The sequence below is a fragment of the Trachemys scripta genome, chromosome 1 (assembly GCF_013100865.1).
Source record: "Trachemys scripta elegans isolate TJP31775 chromosome 1, CAS_Tse_1.0, whole genome shotgun sequence".
Classification (NCBI taxonomy): Eukaryota; Metazoa; Chordata; order Testudines; family Emydidae; genus Trachemys; species Trachemys scripta.
The window spans coordinates 165,832,023-165,857,201 of NC_048298.1; the positions used below are offsets into that span (position 1 = coordinate 165,832,023).

At 40.8% G+C, this 25,179-nt stretch overlaps 2 protein-coding genes across 2 annotated transcripts in view; one reads left to right on the top strand and one right to left on the bottom strand.

The window, feature by feature from the left end:
* The window catches only part of POU1F1 (POU class 1 homeobox 1), a 21,690-nt gene extending 19,133 nt beyond the window's left edge, over positions 1-2,557 (top strand). Inside the window, exon 6 of the mRNA XM_034792194.1 lies at positions 500-2,557. Coding sequence (XP_034648085.1) covers positions 500-713 — 214 coding nt within the window. The 3' untranslated portion in view covers positions 714-2,557. The remainder of the gene's footprint in view (positions 1-499) is intronic.
* Positions 2,558-4,180: 1,623 nt separating this feature from the next.
* On the bottom strand, positions 4,181-25,179 carry CHMP2B (charged multivesicular body protein 2B). The gene is made up of 6 exons (XM_034792205.1): positions 25,024-25,179; positions 18,971-19,062; positions 10,325-10,519; positions 7,814-7,916; positions 6,125-6,231; positions 4,181-5,959 (listed from the first exon to the last, which is right to left on the bottom strand). Exons 1-6 carry the CDS (start codon positions 25,055-25,057, stop codon positions 5,846-5,848), a joined length of 645 nt encoding a protein of 214 aa, XP_034648096.1. The 5' UTR covers positions 25,058-25,179; the 3' UTR covers positions 4,181-5,845.

The following is a 25,179-nucleotide window of genomic DNA, read 5'->3' on the forward strand; positions in this document are numbered from 1 at the left end:
AAAAAAAAAAAAAAAAAAAAAAAAAAAAGGCAGACAGATTTCACCTATATTTAGCCTCGCTGTCTGAATATGGGAGGAAAATAGCACTTAACTTGTATGCTGTCTGTACCAGCTCTTTTGGGTTCTACTGAAATGCAAATAATAAGCTAAAGCTGACTTTTGGGGAGAGTGTGATATTCTTGGGATAGGTTGCCTGCCATGTGCTGTATAACTTGCATGAACTACAGTTAATGAGGTACCCCCAAATAATAAAGTCATTATTTTCAGTGTGGATTGAAGGTAAAGATACTATCAGATTTTTGCAGCCCATGGCAGCATGGAACCATAATGCCCTTTAAACTCAGGTTTTTACTGAGAGGGAGAGCAGAGCAGTTTCTTGCCTTTTTTAGTGCAATATTTTTAATGTTCATATCATTGCAATTTAGTCTAAAATAGCAGCCATGACCTGAGTATGTCCAAAGTCAATAAAAGGGGCATTTTTATTTATCCCTTCTTCCAGCATTGCTGCTAAAGAAGCTCTAGAGAGAAACTTTGGGGAACAAAGTAAGCCTTCTTCTCAAGAGATTATGAGGATGGCTGAGGGGCTTAACCTTGAGAAGGAAGTTGTGAGAGTTTGGTTTTGCAACCGAAGACAAAGGGAAAAGAGAGTGAAGACAAGTTTACACCAGAACACCTTTAGTTCCATTATGAAGGAGCATCACGAGTGCCGGTAAAGTTTCCTGTGCATAGTTGAAGATTTCTGGGCCTTTAGGATTTTTTTTAAGTATTTTGTCAGTCTGAACAGAAACACTTGTTTCCTTTACAAGTTAGTCAATTTTAACTGTAATATCTTCAGTGGGCTTTATCTTAATGTAAAAGATTGGAAACATTGTTACTATATGTATTTGTGCAGGGGAGACGGTTGCTTAGCTGTCAACTATTCAATCTGCATTAATTGATTAATGTGTTACAAATTGCACCATAAGTACAATACGCTCACTAGTTAATGTGAATTTTGTCCAAAAGATCTGGAATGAAATCCTTTGTGTTAATTACAAAGAAGTTACTTACTGGTACTGTAGTGTGTGAAAATGTTGACTGCACATGCACACTTGTGTGATGTGCCCCTCACTCCCCAAACAGCAATGAGCTTCACAAACCTTCTAGAAAAGCAACAACTGTTGGGATCTCTGAAATGCCCCTTCCCAGCACCAAACATTTAGAGCTGAGGGAGGAGGCTGCGTGATCAGTGGCTGGTCCTCCTGCTAAACTTCAGCATCATTGAACTCTGTGGAAAGTGACCAGGTAATTGAGACAGGTGCCCGTCTTAAAAAACTGCTTACTGGCAAACAGCCTTTCTTCTTTAAAGCGGCCTCTACATCTTCCCTCTTGTGGAGTCTAGCTGGTAGCCCACCCTCATGGGGTTGTATTGAGTTCTATTAAGCAAGGACTGCAGAACTGCCCTCCCAAAGGGAGCATCGAATGTAGCTGCTTGGTCAAAAGAGAACTGCTATGTAATTGGGAGGCCAGGACTCCAGGTAGCAGCTTGGCAGATTTCTAGGATGGAAACATTACAGAGGCATTTTGGCTGCTGCCTTAGCCCTGGTAGAATGAGTTTTAAGACCCTTGAGGTACTGACACCTTCGCTAATGCGTAACATTTCTCAATACACAGCCAATCCATTTAGACAGGTGCTGAGCAGAAATGGCATTTCCTTTACACTGATTGCCAAAGGCTACAGAAAGTCTTGCTGACTTTCTAAATGCTTTAAACCTAGTTAAATCAAAACAAGTATAACCTCATTTTCCCCTGGGGAGAATGAGGTTTAGAAAAGAACAGGCAGAAATCATTATTTCTAGTCCTCTCTTCTCCTGTCCTGCAGAGCTGACAAAATGATTTCATAGCTCCACCCCCCAGGAAGCCAGGGACTGAGGGGAGTTGGAATAATGTGACTTCAGCACTCAAGGGACAGGTAGTCCCGTGATCATTGCAGCAACATTGCTCCCATTATTTGTTACAGTGATACTAATTAATGTGTACATATTTCAAGCTTTTTCCCAGGACTAAAATTACAGAAATGCACATTAGTGGTAATGGTAAATACAAAACAAATTTTTTATGAAGCAGGCGTGATGGTGATTTAGAAAATGACTAGATAATAGATCCAGAAAGAGATAATAATATTTGAGGTCACTAAGGTGAGTGTATATCACGTAGAACATATCTATGTTGGTGTGCTTTAAATAATACATAAGCACAGCCAAGAAGGGGCCCTAGGCATGTTAAACTAAGGAATATAGTCTCCTGTATTAAGAAAATATATCGTTATGAATGAACTGCATTATTGCTTTTATTTTTCTCCCTAGGAGAGAATTCTAAATTAAAACTAGGGGGGGGGGGGGAATATCCCTCTCCCCCTTGCTAATGCATGTTTTATACAGGATTTGAACTATTCTAACCCCCAGACTATCACAACACAAACACAGATCAGTCACTACTTTACAAAGCAAGAGTGCACTTTCTGGGATTAAGCCTCAGCCTTCACCACCAACCACAGGACAGAACTGCACTTTGTAAGAAAAAAAAACTATTGGAAAGAGTAGCGAAATGAAGGTGACGATTTGTAATTTTATTCCTTGGTTACTTTTTGTTTCTTTGTTTGAAGTTTCTTGTGGTGTATTATGCATATGTAGTCAAACTTGCAATATGGTATAGTTTTAGATTTTATTTATTTTCTAAATTATTTGCCTGTTTAAAAAGGGTTATTATGAAAAATTGTAACCCTACTCTTTGCCAAAAATAAAGCATTGTTCAAATAACTTGTAATACCAAATGTAACTGTCCACATTTGTTTGGTTGTGATAGTATTTTGATTTTACTTTAGGTGGCAACAGAATGGAGCAGCTAATCTTTTTTGCATGCTACAGTAAATGCATCAGCGGTCATTACCCCGATGCTCTTGTCCTCCAAGAGTGATTATGGTAAAGGACACTTTCAAAAGCATGGCAAAACAAATGAAACCAGGCACTGTGCCATTTTCACATAATGGAATAGTGAACGGTTAACTACAGCAAGCAGCTTGTCTGAAAACATCTGGGTTACAGAAACATTAGCACAATAGGGCACACTTCAGACCACCAGATTGACAGCCTTAAGATGTCCTACACCTAGATCCCTGACCCTCAGGAAGGTGGGGAGTTCAACCCTATCTCTAGAAGCTACTGATCACTCATCTGGTTTCACCCTCTTCCAGGCATCCTTCTGAGAATGCTCTTCTGATACCTGATCCTTTAAACCTGGGGGACAAGCAGCTGCAGTCTTAAGGTAGCCATATGCATTTGACTTATGCAGGCTGTATCTTACCCTTCCCTCCTGCCCTTACAGGTCATACGTATTCTTGGCTCCTAATATTTCCCTTTGTAAGGCTAAGGTGATGCCTTTTAACAGTTTATATTAAACTTTGTGGTGGGACAGAAGTTCTCCAGTAAGCTGTAATAGGGTGCCACTACCAATACAAGATATTACCTCACCCACTTTGACTAATGATAAAAGCAACTGAGCTTTGAATTAAACAATTTGAGAGATTGTTTTAAACAGTGAAGGAGCATTGTAGACAAATGGTTGATGAAATATAGGGCACATAGCAATATCAAGCCCAAAGCAAGGAATACTGGTTTTTGCTTTGCCAAATGACCATTTTCACTGCTGTTTCAATTGTATTTAAGTGCACAGTTTCTAATACTTACAGCCATAACCTCTGCTCTGATTGCAGCAAAAATAAATTGGTCAGGGTTGGGTTGTGGAAGGGGGAAGGTGAAACAGTGAAAAGGGGAGGGGGACTAGAGGAGGGTCAGCAGTTTTCAGCTACTTTTTTTTTTTAGCCCAACTAGGGTGACCAGATAGCAACTGTGAAAAAACGGGACAGGGGGTGGAGGGGTTATAGGCGCCTATATAAGAAAGTCCCAAAAACCAGGACATGTGGTCAACCTAAGCCCAACATGCTAGTGCTAAGGTTCAGTGTGTGCAGAAGCCTCCCCACCCCCACCACCAAAAGAAAAAAACAAATTAAAAAAAAAAAAAAAAAAAAAAAAACACTGATGGAATTCACAACTAATATCTCTACTAAGTGATAACGTCACAAAAGATTATGAAGTCCATTATTAGATAACTTACATGCAAGACCCCACCATCAGGACAGCCATTGTGGGAATAAAAGCTTTTATTAGATTTTTACAAAATAAATTGTAAAAGAAAATTCACCCGAAGTGTCAGGAGTGTATGTGTGTATTATGTACACTTGCACATTCCAAATGCATGGTTTGGCCCCATGTATTCTAGTGAAAACAGCATTCTGTATTTCTACACCAAAACCTAGACCTGGGCTCACAAACTGATGATTATAACTTATTTCCCTGCTCAATCCTGAATTGGCAGATGTGACAACAGCAATCCCACTCAGGACTTGCTTCCCCACTTAGAGACTAAGCACTCCAATTAAATGGCTTCCCCTTAAAGCCACTGCTATTCTATGGACCTGATGATGATACAGATCAGAGACTGTGGAAAACCTTAGAATCTGAGCCTGTTCCTATTATACTGTAATCCAAATCACTTGTCTAACCATACCTTCTATTGTACAATGTAATACCCAGCATTTTTTTTAACCTAAAAGGAGTAATCATAGGCATAAGGCAGCCAAGTCATTCTGATAAGATTTAGATTTCACCTGCCAACATGTACCTTTGTAAACACTACTGTATCTTTAAACAGTTCTTATTAGGGGATAAGTACTGTACAATATATAGCACATGAGATTTCAGGCAAGATTCCTTTTCCAAGTGCTGAAGTACTTTATATATGACCTTCAGCATGGACTGCTATCAAGTGTAGATGGGACTTTTCAGAATATTTTGTACCTGGCAATAACTGCCTTAACAGTAGTTACTTCACTCTTTAACAATTAATACAATTTTGAAAAATCAGGAGGGTATAAGCAAGGTTTTATATACACAAAGGCACAACAATTCTGTTGAAGTTAGCTATGTTACAGTACAGTTTATTCAGTGCCTTTCATGCAAAATATTCACTAAAAATATTTAGTTCAAGCCTCTTCCACTGAAGTCAATAAGAGCTGGATTGCACCCATACCCTTCAGTAAGTAGTACAATTATCTAAGAATGAATCAACTCAATTTTACTAAAGACACCGGAAAAACAAAGCTATAATTGCCTACACTTACTAGTGTCAAGGTTCTCTCTCACCAAAAGAAAAAGGTTATCCCTTTTCAAACTGAAAGCAATTGTAAAGACAAGATCATAAAATATTCTAAGAACTTTCCACGTGTAGTGATTTTATAAACACTTCAAATATTATCCAGAGAAATAATGTCATCATAGGATGACAATTTCAAAAAAGCTAAACAGATGAAAATCTTGTATTATAATTGTTGTTTTTCCAAGTCTGCTTGCCAGCCGACATTTTGTAAATTAAAAAAAAGCCAGTGCTGCTCAAGCAACTAAGTTGTGGGGATAAATCTTGAATGCAACACAACCCAAATTCAGACCTGGTGTAAATGGATGTAACCTTTACCCTAGATCTCAATCTGGTGTTCAAAAGAATCCCACATGCAAGTTATCTATTCATGTCATCTGATAAAGCAGTTTTTCAAACAATTTTAGGAATTCAGTGCCACTGATAATGGTTCTCTGGCAAGAAATAAGCCTTTTTTGGGGTGAATCAGCTTATTTCTGAAGCCTTCAGTTCTCCTTCTAAACCAAAGTACATTAGTTGTATTGAAAATGTGCACATTTTACATCTGTCTGTAGTTGAATAATTGTTAGAAGGCAGGCTGTATATTGTCGTCAGGCTAATCTACTCCCAAAGCTTTGAGCTGCCGTTCAATCTCTTCATCTGAAATGGTGGTAGTTTTTGATGCTGATGCAGATGGTAAGCCTCTGGCAGCAGATGGTGCTTTGGCCATCTATTAAAGAGAAACACAAAACTTCACTTAGTAAAAACAATACGCACTGTGACAATTTGACTTCTAGCACAGAACTACAAAATGAAAGCTGTTAGGATGACATATTTAAAAAAATAAAAATAAAGGAAGGTGTTTGACCCTACCCTAAAGAACATTTCTCCATACCTTTCCTGAGATTTCAATTCCAATTTCATCAAGCACTTGGTTCACAATATCCTGGCTTTCTTCTTCTTCATCAGAGCCCTCAAAGATATCATCCAAGGTATCATTAACTAGGAAGGAAAATAAAAACCAGAGCTGCATTAGTACAGAAAGATTAGTGTTCACAGAATAAGTGGGAGAATAACTAAAAACCACTGTTCTTCTACAATCCTAGCATGCAGCAGTAGTATCACTAAGTGAGACGGCAAGAGAAAGGAATGTACACTGTGTGCATTTGCAGAACAGCACTGCATCATCTAGCACCACATGCTGGCAACCCAGGAGTGCTCTGCCTACCTCTGCACTTTAAAATCTTGCCCCGAAGTAATGCTAACAATTGCAATAGGCATTAATGTGCCAGCACTTTACACAGAGGTTTGATTTCACTATTTTTCAGAAAGGATTTAGTTTCAGAATTTTGTTAGATTTAAAAAGCAAACCAATTAAAAAAAACCTCCACATTCCCCTGAAAGACCTCGTTTCTCTCCCCGCTCCCCAAAATTGCAGAAATCCAACTAAGGGGTTGGTGCATCGATGCCTCGCACCATAGTAGAATTTTAAAAATTCTGCACATTTCCCCCAGCAGAGGCAAAGCAGTGGCAGATTTTAGGATGAGAAGAATTCTGTGTTAACAGTAGCCAGTAGCAAGACCAGTGTGGCATCACTAACACTTACAATTACAAATAAGTTAATAAGCCATTGTGGTAATACAGAGAAAAGGGTGGCTCCTCGTACCCAGTGGGGGGATGGGGTTCCAGGCTGTGCTTGACTGCTTTGTACCACTATTTTGTCCATTATCGTTTTATATGTAGAAGTCAGTTGCTGGAAGGATAGTTCTAAGGACTCCTGCCCTTCCACCCAAAACATTTTACAAGTTCTACATAACCCTGACTGCTACAAGTGAGAGGCCTTCAACTATTCTCACTTACAGATCAGGGTACACACAAACATCTACAGGGCAAGCCCAAAACTTTAAAATTTAATCCTAAAGCTCAGTCATAACTCCAGACTAGATGGCGGAGTTGCTTAGCTGTATGCCAACACTAAATTCTTCTTCATTTCTAGAATTCTCATGTCCAGTACATCATCTTCTTGGTAAACAAGAGCAAATATATTTGTTAACTACATATTACTGTTGCACTCTAGTCTTTTGTCCCTTCTCAAAAAGCAGAAGAGCTTGTGCTATTGCTTCTCTTTCCTTGCACAAGAGCAGAAACTCCCCATGGCACTTGCTGACGTGAAGTTTCTACTATCCGTGAAAAACAGTATGCCATCTCTAGTTATTCCCCAGGATCTGAATTTCTAATTGTTAGGTTAAAAGGATATTCCCTCGGTTTAGTCAATTCAAGTAGTAGTAGCATTAGGTATTACAATTGTTCTACAACTCTCTCTCTCTCTCTCTGTGCCTCTTTCAATTTTTCTGTTCTCATTTTTACAGGTCTTTCATACAAGTATACACACAGTACTGTCAAATACCCAAAGTAACCATGCAGAAAGTGAAATATTTTTCCCTTTAATCAATCATCGCTTACTGATAGTAATCTCATGTGTTGTTAGTAATACGCAGAAGTGTGATTAAGGTGTGCCTACCCGGTTTAGTTGTCTGATAGTGTTAATGCTAGCTGAAATTATTTACTAGAACGCATAACTTACTCATTTCCTCAGTCATTTCCATCTTCATGTTTTCCTTCTGGAAATTCTGCATAGTTTGTAATGTCTTTTGAGGGTCCATCTTCTTGTTAACAGATTGCATTGTCTAACAATATTAGAGAATATTAATCATAAAATTGCACAAATTTGTGCAGTACACAGACTATGCTAGGCAAAGTTAAGTGATTTCTAGTCTAACAAACCTGGGGCCAGGTTCTGCATGCTTTGCCCATCTAGACTCCTACTTTAGTGGGAGCTTTGGGTGCATATGGAATCATCAATTGGTCCCTTGTCTAGTAATTAATAAAATCTACTACTCTGACTAGTGCAGTATAAACAACAAGCTAGACTTTTTTCTTAATTTAAGGTCACTTTTCTGGCTTGCAGGATGAGCATAGGGGAGGAGGAGTAAAGTTCCATAATTAGGCAACTAATTGTTATCAGACAGATGGAAATGGCAATAATGTTTAAAGCAAGTTAAGAACACTCATCAACCACCACCAGGAAGAGGGCATGAAGTCATTATGATGTTTCTTCATATAGGATAATGTAGTAGCAAGTATGAAGTTTCTCCTAATGGCAAATGCCAGGGTGTTCAAAGGTTAATAGTACAGGTTGAACACTTGGTATCACTTAGAAAACCTCTGCCACACACTACTAAATTTTACACAACGTAATATTTTACCAAACTCCATGGCACTGATTACCACAGGTGTGTAAAAAACACATTCATCCAATACTACTTCCTTTTTGATTCATTAATATAGAGCTATGGTATTTTGTCACCACAAAGCAGCTTCCATGTCAAATACTAAATTGTGATATCCTGTATGTGCAAAAAATAAAGGAAGTAGCCTCTTCGTAGGAAGTGCTACAAACACTTTAGGAACAGATGGAAAACTGGTTTAAAAGGATACATTAATAATTGATATCAGTGATATATTAGAAACTTAAAACTGCAGTCTTTAAGGGAAACGTGTCTGCCTTCATTTCTAATTTTGTTTAACTTGAGAAAACAAAGCTTTTTGTTCTTCTTTTCCAATTAAAGGGTTGTCAGTGGATATAAATACATTTTTTCTGAGGGGAAAATATTCTCCAATCGGAGAAGGGTGTGCTTGAGTTTTATAAACAGTAAAATCCAGTGTACTATTTACAGATAAATTTATGGACAAGATATTGGAAATTGCTTACTCATCTCATTTGTTAAGGCAGCTAGATAGTCAGTTGCATACGATTTTAATGGAATGTTGTATGCCTGTAGATCTTGGTATGGATTAGAGAACACTATGGCTCCAAAATTAAGTCAGTGTTTTTAGTTCTGTATTTTTTACTGCATTAACTGAAAAACAGTTAAGTTATTTTGGCCACCTAATGGTTAATTCTCCTTCAATACCAGTCATGTTTCATAGCCCACTGACGAACCTGCTTCATTTTTTTTTCAAATCTGTTAAGATCTGTATTTATTGACATTTCTACTGATTCTGTTCCACCACTGTGATTATACCACTATGTTTGCTTTAAGAAGTTTAATCCAAAACATTCCAAGGATAACAGCCCAGAGAGAACAACACTCAGCTAGAGAGAGATGTGATAGTTCTAAAAAAGCAAGATTAACTTCCTCACATATGTGAAGCTGTTGTATGAATGATGGGCAAGGAGGGCACAGTAGAGAAAGAAGGTGCATGCTAGCATAAACTGTCTTGTTTAACTTGATCAAGGAGTCAGCTGTACCATCTCTTGCAGGAAAAAAGGCCTACTGCACAGCCACAGCTTTAGATGGTTGAACTGTTGTTATTTTTTTAAACTATTTTTTATAAAAAAACATTGTTCATAGTGGCCCTTTAAGAGCAAAGTCTTCCTAGCAGCTACTTCCTGCATCAAATCAAATTACAGTGCATTAGTTTTATGAGACAAGAAGCAAAACAATTTAACACAATTTCCTTGGTGTGCAGAGGGTGAAGATGAAGGAGAATTCTAGATCACTAAGCCATTTAGAAGTGTCAGCCAGAAAGTAATGCCTCATTTTCACACAAGTCATAAAGCTGGGTGACATACTGCCTTGATTTCTAGAATCAGTCTACCCTACTTTGGCTTTATCCACTAGAAGCAGTTACATGACAGACAAAATTTACAGGCGAGACACTGCATAATGAAAAGCTATTTGTTTGTTAGTCTACTGTAATTACCCTCTGTATCAAGACTTACTGGATCCATTTTAATTATTACCCAGACACTAACACTGAACAGCTTTCTGGGCTATGACAAAGAGGATATAAGTCAACTGTGTGAGAGCCTTCTAGTTTAAATAGCAGATATTGACCAGCAAGATATGAATGGCTAATTTAGTGTTTTTCAAAACAAGAATTAATATTTGCCCTGTAAACATCTCACTGCTAAATGTAGTATTACATAATACATTTATCTCCAGCTAATTTTTACTTTTGCAAGCTACCTATTGTATTTGAGTTTCAGTATGAAAGCGTCCATGAACATGAATTACATTTAACTGCTCACTTTTGCTGTGGTTGACATAGCTCCTGCCATCTTCATCTGGGAATTCATCACTTTCGTTTGAGTTGACATGGAGGTGACTTTTGAACTAACAGCATAGGTTCGAGTTTTCTGTTTTCGCAGTTGCACCAGCTGTTTTGCTAGAACCTTGCAGGCTTCTTTGTTACCAGTCTTTGCCATTTTCTTTATTTCCAGTTCCTATTTTTAGAAAGGAAAGTAGTTTTTAGATTCACATTAAGTGAACAAGAATTCTGTAAAGTTATACAACTAAACACTTTTTAATAAATGCTAGACTGGATAAATTAACCACACGTTCACAACCCTCTTCTTTGAGAATGAAGGAATTGACAAATGATGCAAGAATATTTCCCTTTCTAGCAGAAGTCTATAGTAAGAAAAAAAGTTAATAGATGACAATACTCTATCACTAAAAGAATAACTCACGTTATACTGTGGGAATGTGCACTTCTCTGACATACCATTTTTTACATAGAGGTAGATATTACTTGTGCATTCTGACATGGTGTCATATACAGAGAGTTAAAGTGTACTTTTATGAGAGATCCTTTAGTTTACAGGCTGATAAATATACATGTTAAGAACTAACCACGACCAGTGCCACTGTCAACTCATCTCCTCCTTGGTCTTTTAGGGTATATCTACACAGCAAAGAGGAACCCATGGCTGGCCCATCAAGCCAACTTGGGCTCACAGAGCTCAGGCTGTGGAGCTGTTTCATTGTTGTGTAGAACTGCAGGCTTGGGCGAGCCTGGGCTCTGGGATGCTGGGAGTGGGAGAATCTAAAGGTATGCCTCCACTGCATCTAAACACATGAGGCTGGCCCATGTTAGCTGACTTGGACTATGGAGCTGTTTAACTGCATTGTACAGTAACTCCCCACTTAACGTCCTCTCGCTTAACGTTGTTTCGATCTTCCATCCCTGCTCAATTTCAGAACATGCTCCATTTAAAGTTGTGCAATGCTTCGCTATAACATCGTTTGGCTGCCTGCTTTGTGAACTGCTGGCAGCCCCCCCCAGTGCCTTCTGCCCACCGGCAGACCCCACGGATCAGCGTCTTCCTCCTCCTCTTCCCCCCCACCTCCTGCTCACAGCAATCAGCTGGCTTGCGACATTCAGGAGGGAGGAGCGAGGACTCAGTGCGCAGGCTTCCCCTCCATAGGTGCCAACTTTCTCCAGCGCCGGTGGGTGCCCACCCCCTCCGAGGTCCCTGCCCTAACCCCGCCCCCTCCCTTCCCCAAATCCCCACCCCGGCCCCGCCTCTTCCCCCAGCGCACCGCGTTCCCCCCTCCTCCCGCCCTGCCCTGCAAATCAGCTGTTTCGCGGTGCAAGCACTGGGAGGGAGGGGGAGAAGCAGCACGGGGCGGCGCACTCATGGAGGAGGTAAGCTGGAGTGGGGGGGGCGGTGGGGCGGGGAGCTGCTGGTGGATGCTGAGTACCCATCGATTTTTTTCCGTGGGTGCTCCAGCCCCAGAGCTCCCATGGAGTCGGCACCTATGTTCCCCTCCCTCCCCCGCCTCCTGAACGCCACAAGCCAGCTGATTGCCACAGGCAGGGGGGAGGAGCAAGGACATGGCATGTGGAGTAAAGGGGGAGGAGGGGGGAGAAGAGGCGGGTTAAGGGTGGGGGCTTGGGGGAAGGGGTGGTGTGGGCGGGCCGAGGGTTGAGCCCCCCGCCCCTGGTGCTTGCAGAGTAGGGGAAGCTGCCGCTGCGCAACGTGCTTCTCCTAGCCTACAGCACCTTCAGCCTCCTTGCCTGCCTCATTGTCTCCAGTGCCCGTGGGCTGTGCCTGTGTGGGGTAAGGGGGGGAGGGGCACCTCCCAACTATAGTACTGTACTGTATGGCCAAAAAAAAAAAAAGTTACCCTGGAACCTAACCCCCCCCATTTACATTCATTCTTATGGGGAAATTGGATTCGCTTAACATCGTTTCACTTAAAGTTGCATTTTTCAGGAATGCATAACTACAACGTTCAGTGAGGAGTTACCGTAGATGTTCAGGCTGGAGCCTGGGCTCTGGGATCCTCACCCCTTGAAGGGTCCCAGAGCTCTGGCTCCAGCCTGAGCCCCAACATCTACACCACAATCAAACAGCCCTGTATTCTGAGCCTGAGCCAGCTGACACAGGTCAGCTGCACGTGTTTAATTTCAGTGTAGACATACCCTTAGACCCTCCTCTTGCATTCACCTGCTGCAACCTAGTGGCCACATAAGCAACAGAGCATACTTGGACAGGTTGTAGGTCCCAGAAAAACATTACCCTTTAGCACCTCTCCTTAAAGATTATGGAGTTTTATTTTCTTGGAAGGCAGATTACATGAAGTAACCTGTGAAACAATTGAAGTCCAAGCTTTCCCCCACTCCTCAGGATTTAACTCAATCATCTTAGCACATAATAAATGCAGTGTGCCTTGTCTACAGTGCCACAAACTAACATCACACCCTAAATCCTAGTCTAGGCAAAGCCTATGCCCAGATAATTCAATAACCAATATGGGGAGGGAATACAAGACTAATTAATCTAATGGAGGCAAGGAAAGTTTTGGACCCCTGACTTAACAGCTCTTCACAGAACATGATGATCAATTTGAGCACTATATAAAATCTTCATACCAAGCATTTTATTGAAGAGAAAAAAATAGGGTTCATCTCTAATTTGCCATAATGTTACTGACTGAACATATACAATTCATGTGTCACAATTGTGACACAACCTTTTCTCGGGGAATAAGCAATAAGTAAAACTATGTGCAATAACAGCACGACAGCTGTTGGTGGGAAAGCACCTGCCAGAAAAAGAGAGGTGCTTTACTCTCCCCTGAATGCAACAGATGTCTAGGAGTCTGCTATGAAGCATAGCAAATTGCTCTGTGATAGTAAATAGTGGCCACCAGACTACAGCATATAGACACTGAGGAACCAACAGCAAGAGAGATGCAAGGCTGCTGGAGATGCTCCAAAAGCAAATGTTAACTGACTAATTGCTTTGGTTTTACCACTAGGGTAGAGACAACTTCTTGCAACCATAGGAGATACCTCATGTGTAAGAAATAACTATAAATACTGAACTATTGTAGGAAGATAATATTTTGAGACTGGTACATTAGGTTGGCAGAAATTACTTCAGACACCCCCCCCCATTTTTTTTCTTTTGACAAAACTAAATTTCATGAGACATTTGGTAAGAGATGCAATTTTATCAGAAAAAATACAGGCGTGCAAGTGACATACATGAGATCAATAGAAAAGTATTGTGGGCATGAAATGGAATAGTAATCCTGTTTTTGTAGCCAATATATAAGAGATGAGGGCACTTTACAGGGTGCTCAAAATGTGTCTGAAACTATCATGCTTTTGAAATACAACACCAATATTAGGTGTTTAAGATAAGAGTGACATGGGAATGCATATTTTGGACACAGATTTCCAAGTGTGATAATAGCAAATGTTAGGAAGCGCTAGTTTTCCCAGTTAAATACAGTAGTTCTTGTAGTCCATATATCTCATTATGGTATGAAAAGCACACTTTCAAGATGAAACATTATATACTGTAAATGCCAAGTATTACTAAACTATTAATTATAAATTGAATCTGTGCCAGGGAATCAAGTTGCTATATGACTGATGTATTCATAATTAACACTAATTCTGAAAGTAAAAGATTAATCCACAGTTCTTGTATTTATGAAGAAATTTTAAGCCAGTTGATTACAGCCAATCACATGTTACTACTACTCAAAATTCAGCAAGTCAACAGTATAGTAAGCAGGATACAATACTGATCAGACATCAAAACTGTCCACATTGTCCAAGTAAAGATATAAATATAAAAATAGAAAATAATTGTAACAATGCTATCACAGAGCAACATCTACTTTTAAAAAAAATATTTGCTTTGCCTCTCTTTTTAAGTAGCAGCAAAAGACCATTGTTACAGGACAATGTTCTGATTCATTGACAATTTCCTGCTCTTTTCAAATGACAAGCGTACCAGGCTTTGAAAATTCAGATTCCTTAGAGTCTGAGCAGCAAGGGTAACAATAGAAGATTGAGTCTTTCACCTCTTCCTTCACAAGAGAAAAAAAATACACAATAATATATTTCTGGAGCAAGTTACTGACACAAGTGCATTCAAAGCTTCAAGGTGAATTTCTTTACGGAAATCAAGGCACTAAAAGAAATAACGGTACCTTAACCACCTACACAATCTATCAGACATATCTTAAATCCCTAGCAAAGGATAAAATTTCCAAGAATAGTCATCTTTGAGGCGCTCTAATTTTTCTCATGCCCAAACTGATATTCACAAGACCTGCCACCATACGAGGCAATGTCTTATTAACCACTAAACCAGGGAGTGGACTGTTACTGAGTTTTTCCACACAGTTTGTGTGTTATCTATCAAGGGATGTAATTTGACATACATATCCACCAGTATAGGTATGAGGGGACATAAAACTAAAGGACATGTTCTCACAATCAAGCGTTCAATGAGTGAGTTATTGAAGTTATGTTTAATAAAGTCAGCTGGTTGTAGGGAAATTCTACGAAGACCATAGGAATAACTACATCCAGGTGATAATGTTACACTTGTCTTTGTCTACAGTTGTTGTTAAGTCACGTTGTGTTTTGGGATGATGAAGTGTCCTACTGAAGATAAGCCCTAATATTCCCTCTCAAACCCTCACCACTGATGTTCATTTAAATGAGCTTCAATGACTTATAGTCATGCTTCTGACTGCTTTCTAACCTAAGAACTGAGAGCATTGCCTCCAAAGCTCACGGCCCTCGCTATCTATCATGGAAGAGTCATGTCTGGGATAGAATTCCCAACAACTCACATTGTAATGCAAAGCACTAATACTGGGCTACTGAGTCAACAGTATATTCACTTGCTGCCAAAGAGCTCTGCAAGACAAATTCATCCATAGGGCAATTGATGTTTTAATATTTTAAAACAGGTTATGAAACATTGGCCCAAATTTACTAACCTACTGGACAAAAAAGAATCAGGTTATATAATGAAAAACAGCACAGCTTCTGACTTATTAGGGAGTCAGGAAGACTAAGGGTATGTCTTCACTAGCAACAGTAAAGCGCTGTCGCAACAGTGCTTTAAACTTGGCTGTGTAGTCGTGGCACCAGCGCTGGGAGACCCACCCCCACGAAGGGAGTAGTTACCAGGTCTGTGCTCCCAGCGCGAGTGCATTGTCTGCACTGCCACTTTACAGCGTTGAAACTTGCAGCGCTCAGGGGTGTGTTTTTTCACACCCCTGAGCGAGAAAGTTGCAGCGCTGTAAAGTGGCAGTGTAGACAAGGCCTTAGACTTTAAGGTCAGAAAGGACCATTATGATAGTCTAGTCTGACCTCCTGCACCCACCCACTCCTGTAATAAACCCCTAACCTATGTCTAAGCTACAGAAGTCCTCAAATCATGGTTTAAAGACTTCAAGGTGCAGAGAATCCGCCAGTAAGTAACCCATGCCCCACGCTGCAGAGGAAGGCGAAAAACCCCCAGGGCCTCTGCCAATGTGCCCTGGAGGAAAATTTCTTCCCGACCCCAAATATGGCGATCAACTAAACCCTGAGCATGTGGGCAAGACTCACCAGCCAGACACCCAGGAAAGAATTCTCTGTAGTAACTCAGATCCCACGCCATCTAACATCTCATCACAGGCCATTGGGCATATTTACCGCTAATAGCCAAAGATCTATTAATTGCCAAAATTTGGCTATCCCATCATACCATCCCCTCCATAAACTTATCAAGCTTAGTCTTGAAGCTAGATATGTCTTTTTCCCCCGACCGCTCCCCTTGGAAGGCTGTTCCAGAACTTCACTCCTCTGATGGTTAGAAACCTTTGTCTAATTTCAAATCTAAACTTCCTGATGGCCAGTTTATATCCATTTGTTCTTGTGTGCACATTGGTACTGAGCTTAAATAATTCCTCTCCCTCCCTAGTATTTATCCCTCTGATATATTTATAGAGAGCAATCATATCTCCCCTCAGCCTTCTTTTGATTAAGCTAAACAAGCCAAGCTCTTTGAGTCTCCTTTCATAAGGCAGGTTTTCCATTCCTTGGTGTAGTGGGACAATTGCCCCACTCCTGGAGAACAGGGGTTAAAAGCAGGCAAGCTAGACTGATTGGGAAAGCAGCCACAGCTGTGGCCAGCTCAATCAGGGCCCAGCTGGCCCTGATAAGAGGGCTGGAGGCCAAGAGCTGGAGGAGTCCCTCTCCAGTCCTGGAGGGAGAAGGACTAGCTGCCTGAGAGGAAGGTACCTGATCTGGAGCAGTGCTGGGAAATAGAGCAAAGGAGCTGGGGAGCTCCAACCTGGCAACGCCCCAGGCTGCAGGCCTAAGGAAGGTACTGGGGCTACAGAGGTGCACCCTGGGAATAGGCAGAGGCAGCTGGTCCTAGCCCCTTGCCAACGATGAGTGGCCATTACAGACTGCAGTCTGCCCCAGTGAGCGGGGAGCTAGATGATGACTGGCAGTAGCCACTGAGGCAAGGTGGGTGTAGAGGGTTGGGGGTTCCCCTGGAAGGGGAGACCCAGAGTGTGGAGGTATTGCTGGGGTAGAACCCTGAGGAAAAGGGCACAGGGATCCAGGAGGGACACAGGGCCTGAGGCAGGCGAGACACCTGCTGGCAGAGGGTGCTCCGAAGGCTGGAAAGAGCTAATTCCCAAGATGACCAGCAGGAGGTTGTCCATTGGTTCCACGCCAGTGAGTCTTCACTTCGCTACACTTGGATCATCCTAGTAGCCCTTCTCTGTACCTGTTCCAGTTTGAATTCATCTTTCTTAAACATGGGAGACCAGAACTACACACAGTATTCCAGATGAAGTATTTCCAGTAGAGATAAGGAGGTTTTAGTACCGTTATACAAGGCACTGGTGAGACCTCGCCTTGCATCTGAAGACCGCATTAGCTTTTTTCACAGCCATATCACATTGGTGGCTCATTGTCATCCTGTGATCAACCAGTACTCCAGGGTCCTTCTCCTCCTCTGTTACTTCCAACTGATGAGTCCCCAGCTTATAACAAAAAATCTTGTTATTAATCCCCAAATGTGTGACCTTGCACTTTTCACTATTAAATTTCATCCTATTACTATTACTCCAGTTTACAAGGTCATCCAGATCTTCCTGTATGATATCCCGGTCCTTCTCTGTATTGGCAATACCTCCCAGCTTTGTGTTATCACACTCCCACTTTTTGTACCAAGGTTCATAATAAAAAGATTAAATAAGATTGGTCCCAAAACCGATCCCTGAGGAACTCCACTAATAACCTCCCTCCAGCCTGACAGTTCACCTTTCAGTATGACCCATTGTAGTCTCCCCTTTAACCAGTTCCTTATCCACCTTTTAATTTTCATATTGATCCCCATCTTTTCTAATTTAACTAATAATTCCCCTTGTGGAACCACATAAAATGCCTTACTGAAATCAGGGTAAATTAGATCCACTGCGTTTCCTTTGTCTAAAAAATCTGTTACCTTCTCAAAGATCAGATTGAGTTGGCACGATCTACCTTTTGTAAAGCCATGTTGTACTTTGTCCCAATTACCACTGATCTCTGTCCTTAGCGACTTTCTCCTTCAAAATTTTTTCCAAGACCTTGCCTACTACAGATGTCAAACTAACAGGCCTGTAGTTACCCGGATCACCTTTTTCCTTCTTTCTTAAAAATAGGAACTATGTTAGCAGTTCTCCAGTCATACGGTACAACCCTTGAGTTTACAGATTCATTAAAAATTCTTGCTAATAGGCTTGTAATTTCATGTGCCAGGTCCTTTAATATTCTTGGATGAAGATTATCTGGGCCCCCGATTTAGTCCCATTAAGCTGTTTGAGTTTGGCTTCTACCTCAGATGTGGTAATATCTACCTCCATATCCTCATTCCCATTTGTCATCCTGCCATTATCCCTAAGCTCCTCATTAAAGACTGAGGCAAAGGATTTGTTTAGATATTGGGCCATGCCTAGATTATCCTTAACCTCCACTCCGTTCTCAGTGTTTAGCAGTCACACTTCTTCTGTCTTTGTTTTCTTCTTATTTATATGGCTATAGAACCTTTTACTATTGGTTTTAATTTCCTTTGCAAGGTCCAACTCTACATGGCTTTTGGCCTTTCTCACCTTATCCCTACATTTTCTGACCTCAATCAGGTAGTTTTCCTTGCTGATCCCTCCCATCCTCCACTCCTTGTAGGCTTTCTGCTTTTTCTTAATCACCTCTCTGAGATGCTTGCTCATCCAGCTTGTTCTACAACTCCTATCTATGAATTTTTCCCCCTTTCTTGGGATGCAGGCTTCTGATAGTTTCTGCAACTTTGACTTGAAGTAATTCCAGGCCTCCTCCACCTTTAGATCCACAAGTTCTTCAGTTCAATCCACTTCCCTAATTAATTTCCTTAATTTTTTAAAGTTAGTTTTTTATTTCAAAAGGGCTTTCTCCTAAAGTATAATGGTGAAACACTAAAAGTTAACTAATGTAGATAGTGAGGAAAGTCAGAAAGACTTTGAAGATTGTCATTTAGATATGAGACACTCTTGCCATTTATTTAAATTTCAAACACTTGTGTGTTTTAAAAAGGTAAATTAATATTCTCTGTTCTACTTACCAGCTGTTTTTCCTGTCTCTCCAAGGCTGCTCGATCTCTGGTTATAGTCCTCTGTGTACCTCTTAACTCTCGATTCTGTTCCTTTATTACATCTGGAAAGGAAATATTTATAGTTGGTAAAATAATTTTTCAGACCCAGTGCTTAACAGTATTGAAACATGTAATGAAAATCTGCAATTTATTGGATGATAGAACAGTTCCCTTCATTAATTTGATTTTTATCATAAGAGTAAAGCATGCGCCTCCTACTGCAATGATGTTAGTATTTCAGACATGTAAATTTATATTCTATCTTAAATTTCAACACCATAGGCCAAGTTCTCCTTTTATACCAGTGAAACCTAAGTGGCTTCAATGGAGTTTGTACCAGTGTAACGGAGAAAAGCATTTGGCACAATAGACTCCTATATTCCATAAACATGTCTCTTTTAATCATGCAGGAAGTGTCAAGAACAATTTCCCCATGCAGAAAAGCACATCTCTGTAACTCCTATTTCACAGCCATATGAGCCAAGTCCTCCTTATCTTAGCTACTGTAGCCAAACTATTCAGTGGAGAGGTCCATGAGGTCTGGGATGATAGGGTTGGGGGAAGGAATCCTCCCTCCCCCCGAATAACCATGGAGCTGCTCCAGAGCTGCTTCAACAGAGCAATAGTATTGGTTTCTGTTGCACCTTCTCTATAGAGCAGGGAAAAATGAAGGCAGCTTCCATAGATGTGAATCCACTGGCTCTGCTTACCTCCTTCCTCACTGAGGTGCATAGAGACCACCCCAAAATCCTGCCCTTCCCCATATGCAACATAGCTGCACTTATTCAACTAAAAGTCAAGCCACAAGAGATGTGACACAGAATTGGTTGAAAACTGGTCAAGTCTTTTATCCATTCCTGACACTCTTTGAGAGGAGCAATTCTATAAGGTAGTAATCCAACCTAAACAAATATATAGCAGTACGTTAAGTGGTAGGCACATCCTTTACCAAAGGTTAACTTAAAATTTAGCTAAAATTTTCCCCAGTCATTAGGACAGCCAGGAAAGGAACAATGTTTAAGAGCACGCCCAAAAATATAGCTTTGCTCCCAGCTGTTCATTGATCCATTATGGGAAAAGTTAGTGGTCTCACAATCCAGAACCTAGTTCTGGATATGTCTATCCACACCTTTGTTAAGCAGCTTTAGAGAAGCTGGGGATGGACTGTGAATGATTGGTCACTGAATTACCTCTTACTAGTTTCACCCTTAGGAGGGGATCTGGGCATAGGAAGATTGATGTACAGCGGTGGAGTGCACAGATACACATTCTGTATCTGTTTTGAGGAAAAAGGAATTCAATTTCCAGAATTATCAAGGCAGTTGCTTTAATGCTAAATTTTCCTGTAAAGTTTAAAGGAATTTAACAGGTGAGTGTGTCTGCAACTTTGGCACCCATGGGGGTTGAGGTTTGAGAAAGCCCACTAAGCACCTCTTAGGGTTTCTCTGACTACCATGACACTTACACTTGGAAGACATACAGTCCTTCTAGGACCTGGTCAACTGACTCAACAGGCACTCAGCATTAGGGCTTTACTTAAGACCCCCTTCTGCATATCTAAATGTAACACAAAGGGAAAATGGAGAAGTGCTCCTTTCCCTTGCCTTGTCAGGATTTTTTTCCTTAATGTATTTAAACTAGACGACCTTTAAATTGAAGTTGATTTTGAGTACATATCAGTAATTTAAGAATCTTTACAATCAGAGTTACTTTTTAACAAACAAAAATAAGGAAATTTGGGATAAAGGTTAAATTTAGTAAACACTCCTCATAGCTGCAAGTATAGAAATTTAGCACTGAACTACACAAACTACTTTTCCAATACTCTATCAACAATGTCCTTAGAATATCAGAAACTAACATCCATCCACAAAAGCCCCTTTTGTCACATCAACCACCACAAAAACTAGAATGTTTTACCCCTAATCAACAATAGGTGTGCCAATGTAGTATTGAATAGCTATATAGATCTTTATACCATCCTCTCACCACAGTACCCGAGCACTTTCCAGAAGGATGGGCACTTTCAGTAGTGAAGTATACCTCTACCCCGATATAACGCAGTCCTCAGAAGCCAAAAAATCTTACCACATTATAGGTGAAACCATGTTATATTGAACTTGCTTTGATCTGCCGTAGTGTGCAGCCTCCCCCCCCCGAGCACAGCTTTACTGCGTTATATCCGAATTCGTGTTATATTGGGTCATGTTATATTGGGGTATAGGTGTACCATACACAACAAAACAAAAGCCTATTTTTACACATTCAAAGTTAGACAAATAACATATATAAGTCAATCTTCCGCACTCCTCATTAAAAGCCCAATCCTGTAAGGTGTTGCAGGCACTCCACAATGAGTGGATTGGGTCCTATGATTCCATTTGCCAACAGATTATCAATATGTGATTAGTCATAGAATTACTTTGTCATATACAAAGCCCTAAGCCCAGATCATGAAATTTTAGCATGTGCATACGGAAATCGAAGGTCAGCATAACAACAAAACACCACACTTAATATAAGACATTTATGAAACAAACATGAACAATGCTCTATTGATGACATTTGTATACTGCCCCTGCAAAGAACAGAAAATGACATCTGAGGGCAGAGACAGTACCTTAACTATCTTCCTGACAGGATAGTGCAAATTGCTTTCAGTAGGTGCAAGAGAACAGTTTCTTCATTCTATTGTTTACATAGAAGCCTTATGGAATTTAGTTGATACAGTGTATATATTAAAAGCAAATTTCAATTTAGGATATAGAACCAGTCATTTCAGCTTCCATTAAAGATTTGTCTTCATTTGTTAGGCTGCGTAGGCCTTAGAGTGAATATTAAAATGTACAGAGGGATTTATTCCTAAAGCAGAACTCCCTTTCTGCTGTTGGAGGGGCAAATAGCTCTCCTGGGTATAGGCTTCATACTCAAAGCAGCCTCCCATATTGCTCTAATTTTGCAGAATTCTAAAGAGTAAAAAAGTCAGTAAGTACTGGAGTTTAATGCTATTAGGTTTCCTAACAGAGGAAAAAAAAAGTGCTTGAATATGAACCAAGATTCACAAGAGTTCAATTTGCATACCTAACATACTATAGTGTATTACTAGAATGATGTAATTACCAATAGCAGTTGATTTTTGGTGTGGTTAGAAGGCTTCTTCTAGTCTATTTTTATAAGAACTACATTTATATGCTTATCTGATTTTTGCACTGTAAGACATGCAAACAAGTTTGGATTCGAAAACAGATTCAGAAATGATGCCCCTTTACATGACTTTTCATCTGATTTAACCCCATAATAAAGAACATAGAATTTGTTGTTTCATACTCAAACATTTAAATGCAACAAAAAAAAGATGAATAAGTTACTGAAAGTTGTGCTGTGATGAGAAATCAGAAACCCTTTTCAGGTTTATATTGTAAAGACAGGGCAACCTCCATCTATTTAAAAAATGTTTAAAACTGTCTGAACAGGAAATAATGTTCCTATAATTAAGTCTACATCATGGTTTTGTATTCCACAAAAGCACACTAACACTTGTCTCAGTATGCTGCTATTTTCCTCATTTACTTGGGTAACAAGTGAAATGCAATCTAGACAGGCTCAATTACTGTCAGATGACTAAAGCATGAACAATAAGCAGAAACTGCAGCCATAGTCTTCATTTTAAAGCATACATCAATCTTTCTGGAAAAAGAAGAATAGCAATTCAGATTCTTCCTTCCCAGATGTGCAAAGACACTGCAAGCCATCTAAGTCTGAAATTATTTCAGCAGTTATAGGCTCCAACAAAATATTTTAATGGAATCTTAAGAGGAACACACACTGCACAAAAAACTCCTGCTCGAGAATTGTTTTAAGCCTAAGAAGTAATTATCTGAAAAGAAACGTGATAGTGAAAGGGGCGATTTTAGTCATGTTACTGCTCCCAATACCCCACAAGTAACACTTTCAAGAAACACTTTTCAATGGACATTGAGTAGACAGCCAATATATTAAAATAAAGACTGACCAATAAAAACAATGTATTTTGGCCCACCAGAGAAACAACGGAAGCAATTCAAGAGACAAGCATCAAGCATGAGCTCTGTCAAAAAGACTTTAAAGAGAGGACTTTGCCAAGGGGAGGGGGAGGGAGGTGAAGAGATTTAAAATTTAACTATGCTATATATAGTTGAGTTTAAGAGCGCTGAGAAGAAATAGTAATGCAAATATATTTATGTATGAGATTAGGGAATATTTTCCCTATTGTTAGAAAACTTGCAGAGTAGAAACTGAACCCAAATATAATAAAGGCACTAGCATTTTAAACAAGTTAGAAGCCGGGGAAAAGTCAGCAGATTCATTTTCTTTATATTTCTTCTGCCACAGGAGATTCTCAGCTACTTTAAAAGAACTAGAGCAATAGACAACCGCTAGTAACTAGCATTAAACAGTAACTAGAGGCACTTTCATTTGTTTCTGCAAATGAAGAAAAATCCAATAGAAAATGAGAGCTTGTAACAGCAAACTGTCACAGAGGAATAAAACAAAGGGTGAGATCCTTGGCCCAGCTCCAGAAGCACAAAAGGGATGAAAAGCGGAAACTCCCCCATCCTTGCATATAGAGATCACCAGGTAGCATAAAGGGACAACTCTATACCACCTGCTCATATCACCTTCATGCCCAATGTATGGTGCATTCCATAGACATGTTTGAGGCACTTTCCATTCCTGAAACCCTAGGCTGGCAACTGGCCCTCGGGGACTGAACTGGCCCTCATGATCAAAGCAAACAAAAAGGTGGCAAAACTCACTTCTGCACTCCTCCCTGCTGTGCACCCAAAATCTCTTCCAGACGAGAAATGGAAAATACTAATCATTGCTTGATGAAATACAACTGGCTGATACACAAAGCATCACCTTTTGTGACCTGTTTTAGAGTGAGACTCCACATGGTTTGGTAGGTGAATGTATTGCATAATCAGTTTCAAAACTTTTGCTAATAACTGACAAGCAACTCTCCTTCAATTAAGCCCACCTGCCAACTGGAGAATGTATGATGCAAGAAAATGTTCTTATGAGGGGAATTAAGCTGCCCTTTTGTAATGTATTTAAAAAGACGTTCTTATTTCTGCATTGGATTTAATACTTTGTCGGTAAAACTTATTCCCCAAAATAGCAAGATTAACACTTTAAATCTATATATACAAACAACAGATAGTAAACCGTGATTTGATAACTACAGAACACCAAGAGCTCACAGCTAGACACCAGTCTCTTTGAATCTGTAGCAATGTTTATCTGCTCTTCTCGTCACCAAACAAACAGAAAAGTGTTCTCAGAGAACAGAGCAACTTGTTTCCATGGCTCTCCTGATTGTTTAAGTTAGAGAAATGTTTGTATCACTTCAAACAGCTAAAATATATATTTGGTCCCAAAGACAACAAACCAACCAACCACCCACTACCGCCCCCGGTTCTCTTTAGGTTCGACCTAACTGTATTATCTCGAGGCACCACCCTTAAGAGTCACCCCATGTTCTTAGAGACCGTGCAAACATATTCCCCAAGCTGTACTGAGCAAAAAAAGTTCCACTTTTATTACAGACTTCCTTCCTCGTGTAACTGACTTATCAGCTGTCCCTGACGCTCCCAGTACGTGGGGAGGGTACGTGTGTCTCCCCCTGTCTCTCACACACACAAGGTTATAGTTGTGTGTGCGTGTGTGCGAGTTGCACCTCCCTTTCCCTTATTTTCCGATCTCACAGCCCGGCCCCGTTCTGCTCAGACACACACCCGGGACCGAGTCCGTGTGAGCCCGGCCCGGGGCAGCGTGTGTGTGTGTGTGTGTGTCTGTGTGTCGGGGGGGGGGCGCGCTCAGGGCCCCCCCAAACCGCGCCCCCGCGGAACAGACACACGGAGGGGCCCGCGAGCGGAGGGAGGCTCCGCTGGAAGCGGCCCGCGGGAACAAGGCCCCTGACCCGGAGGGAGACGGACGGACGGACGAACCGACCGACAGGGACACCTCCCGCCCCCGCTCACCATCCACCGTCTTCTTCTTGAAGAGCGAGGCCATGGCGGCGGCGAGCGGAGGCCGCGGGCAGCGAGAGCCGGACTCGGAGCCCCCCGCCGCACCCGGCTCCGCGAGTCCTTCCTGCTTCTCCGGTGACCGCCGGGAGGCGGGCGCGGCCCCGACGC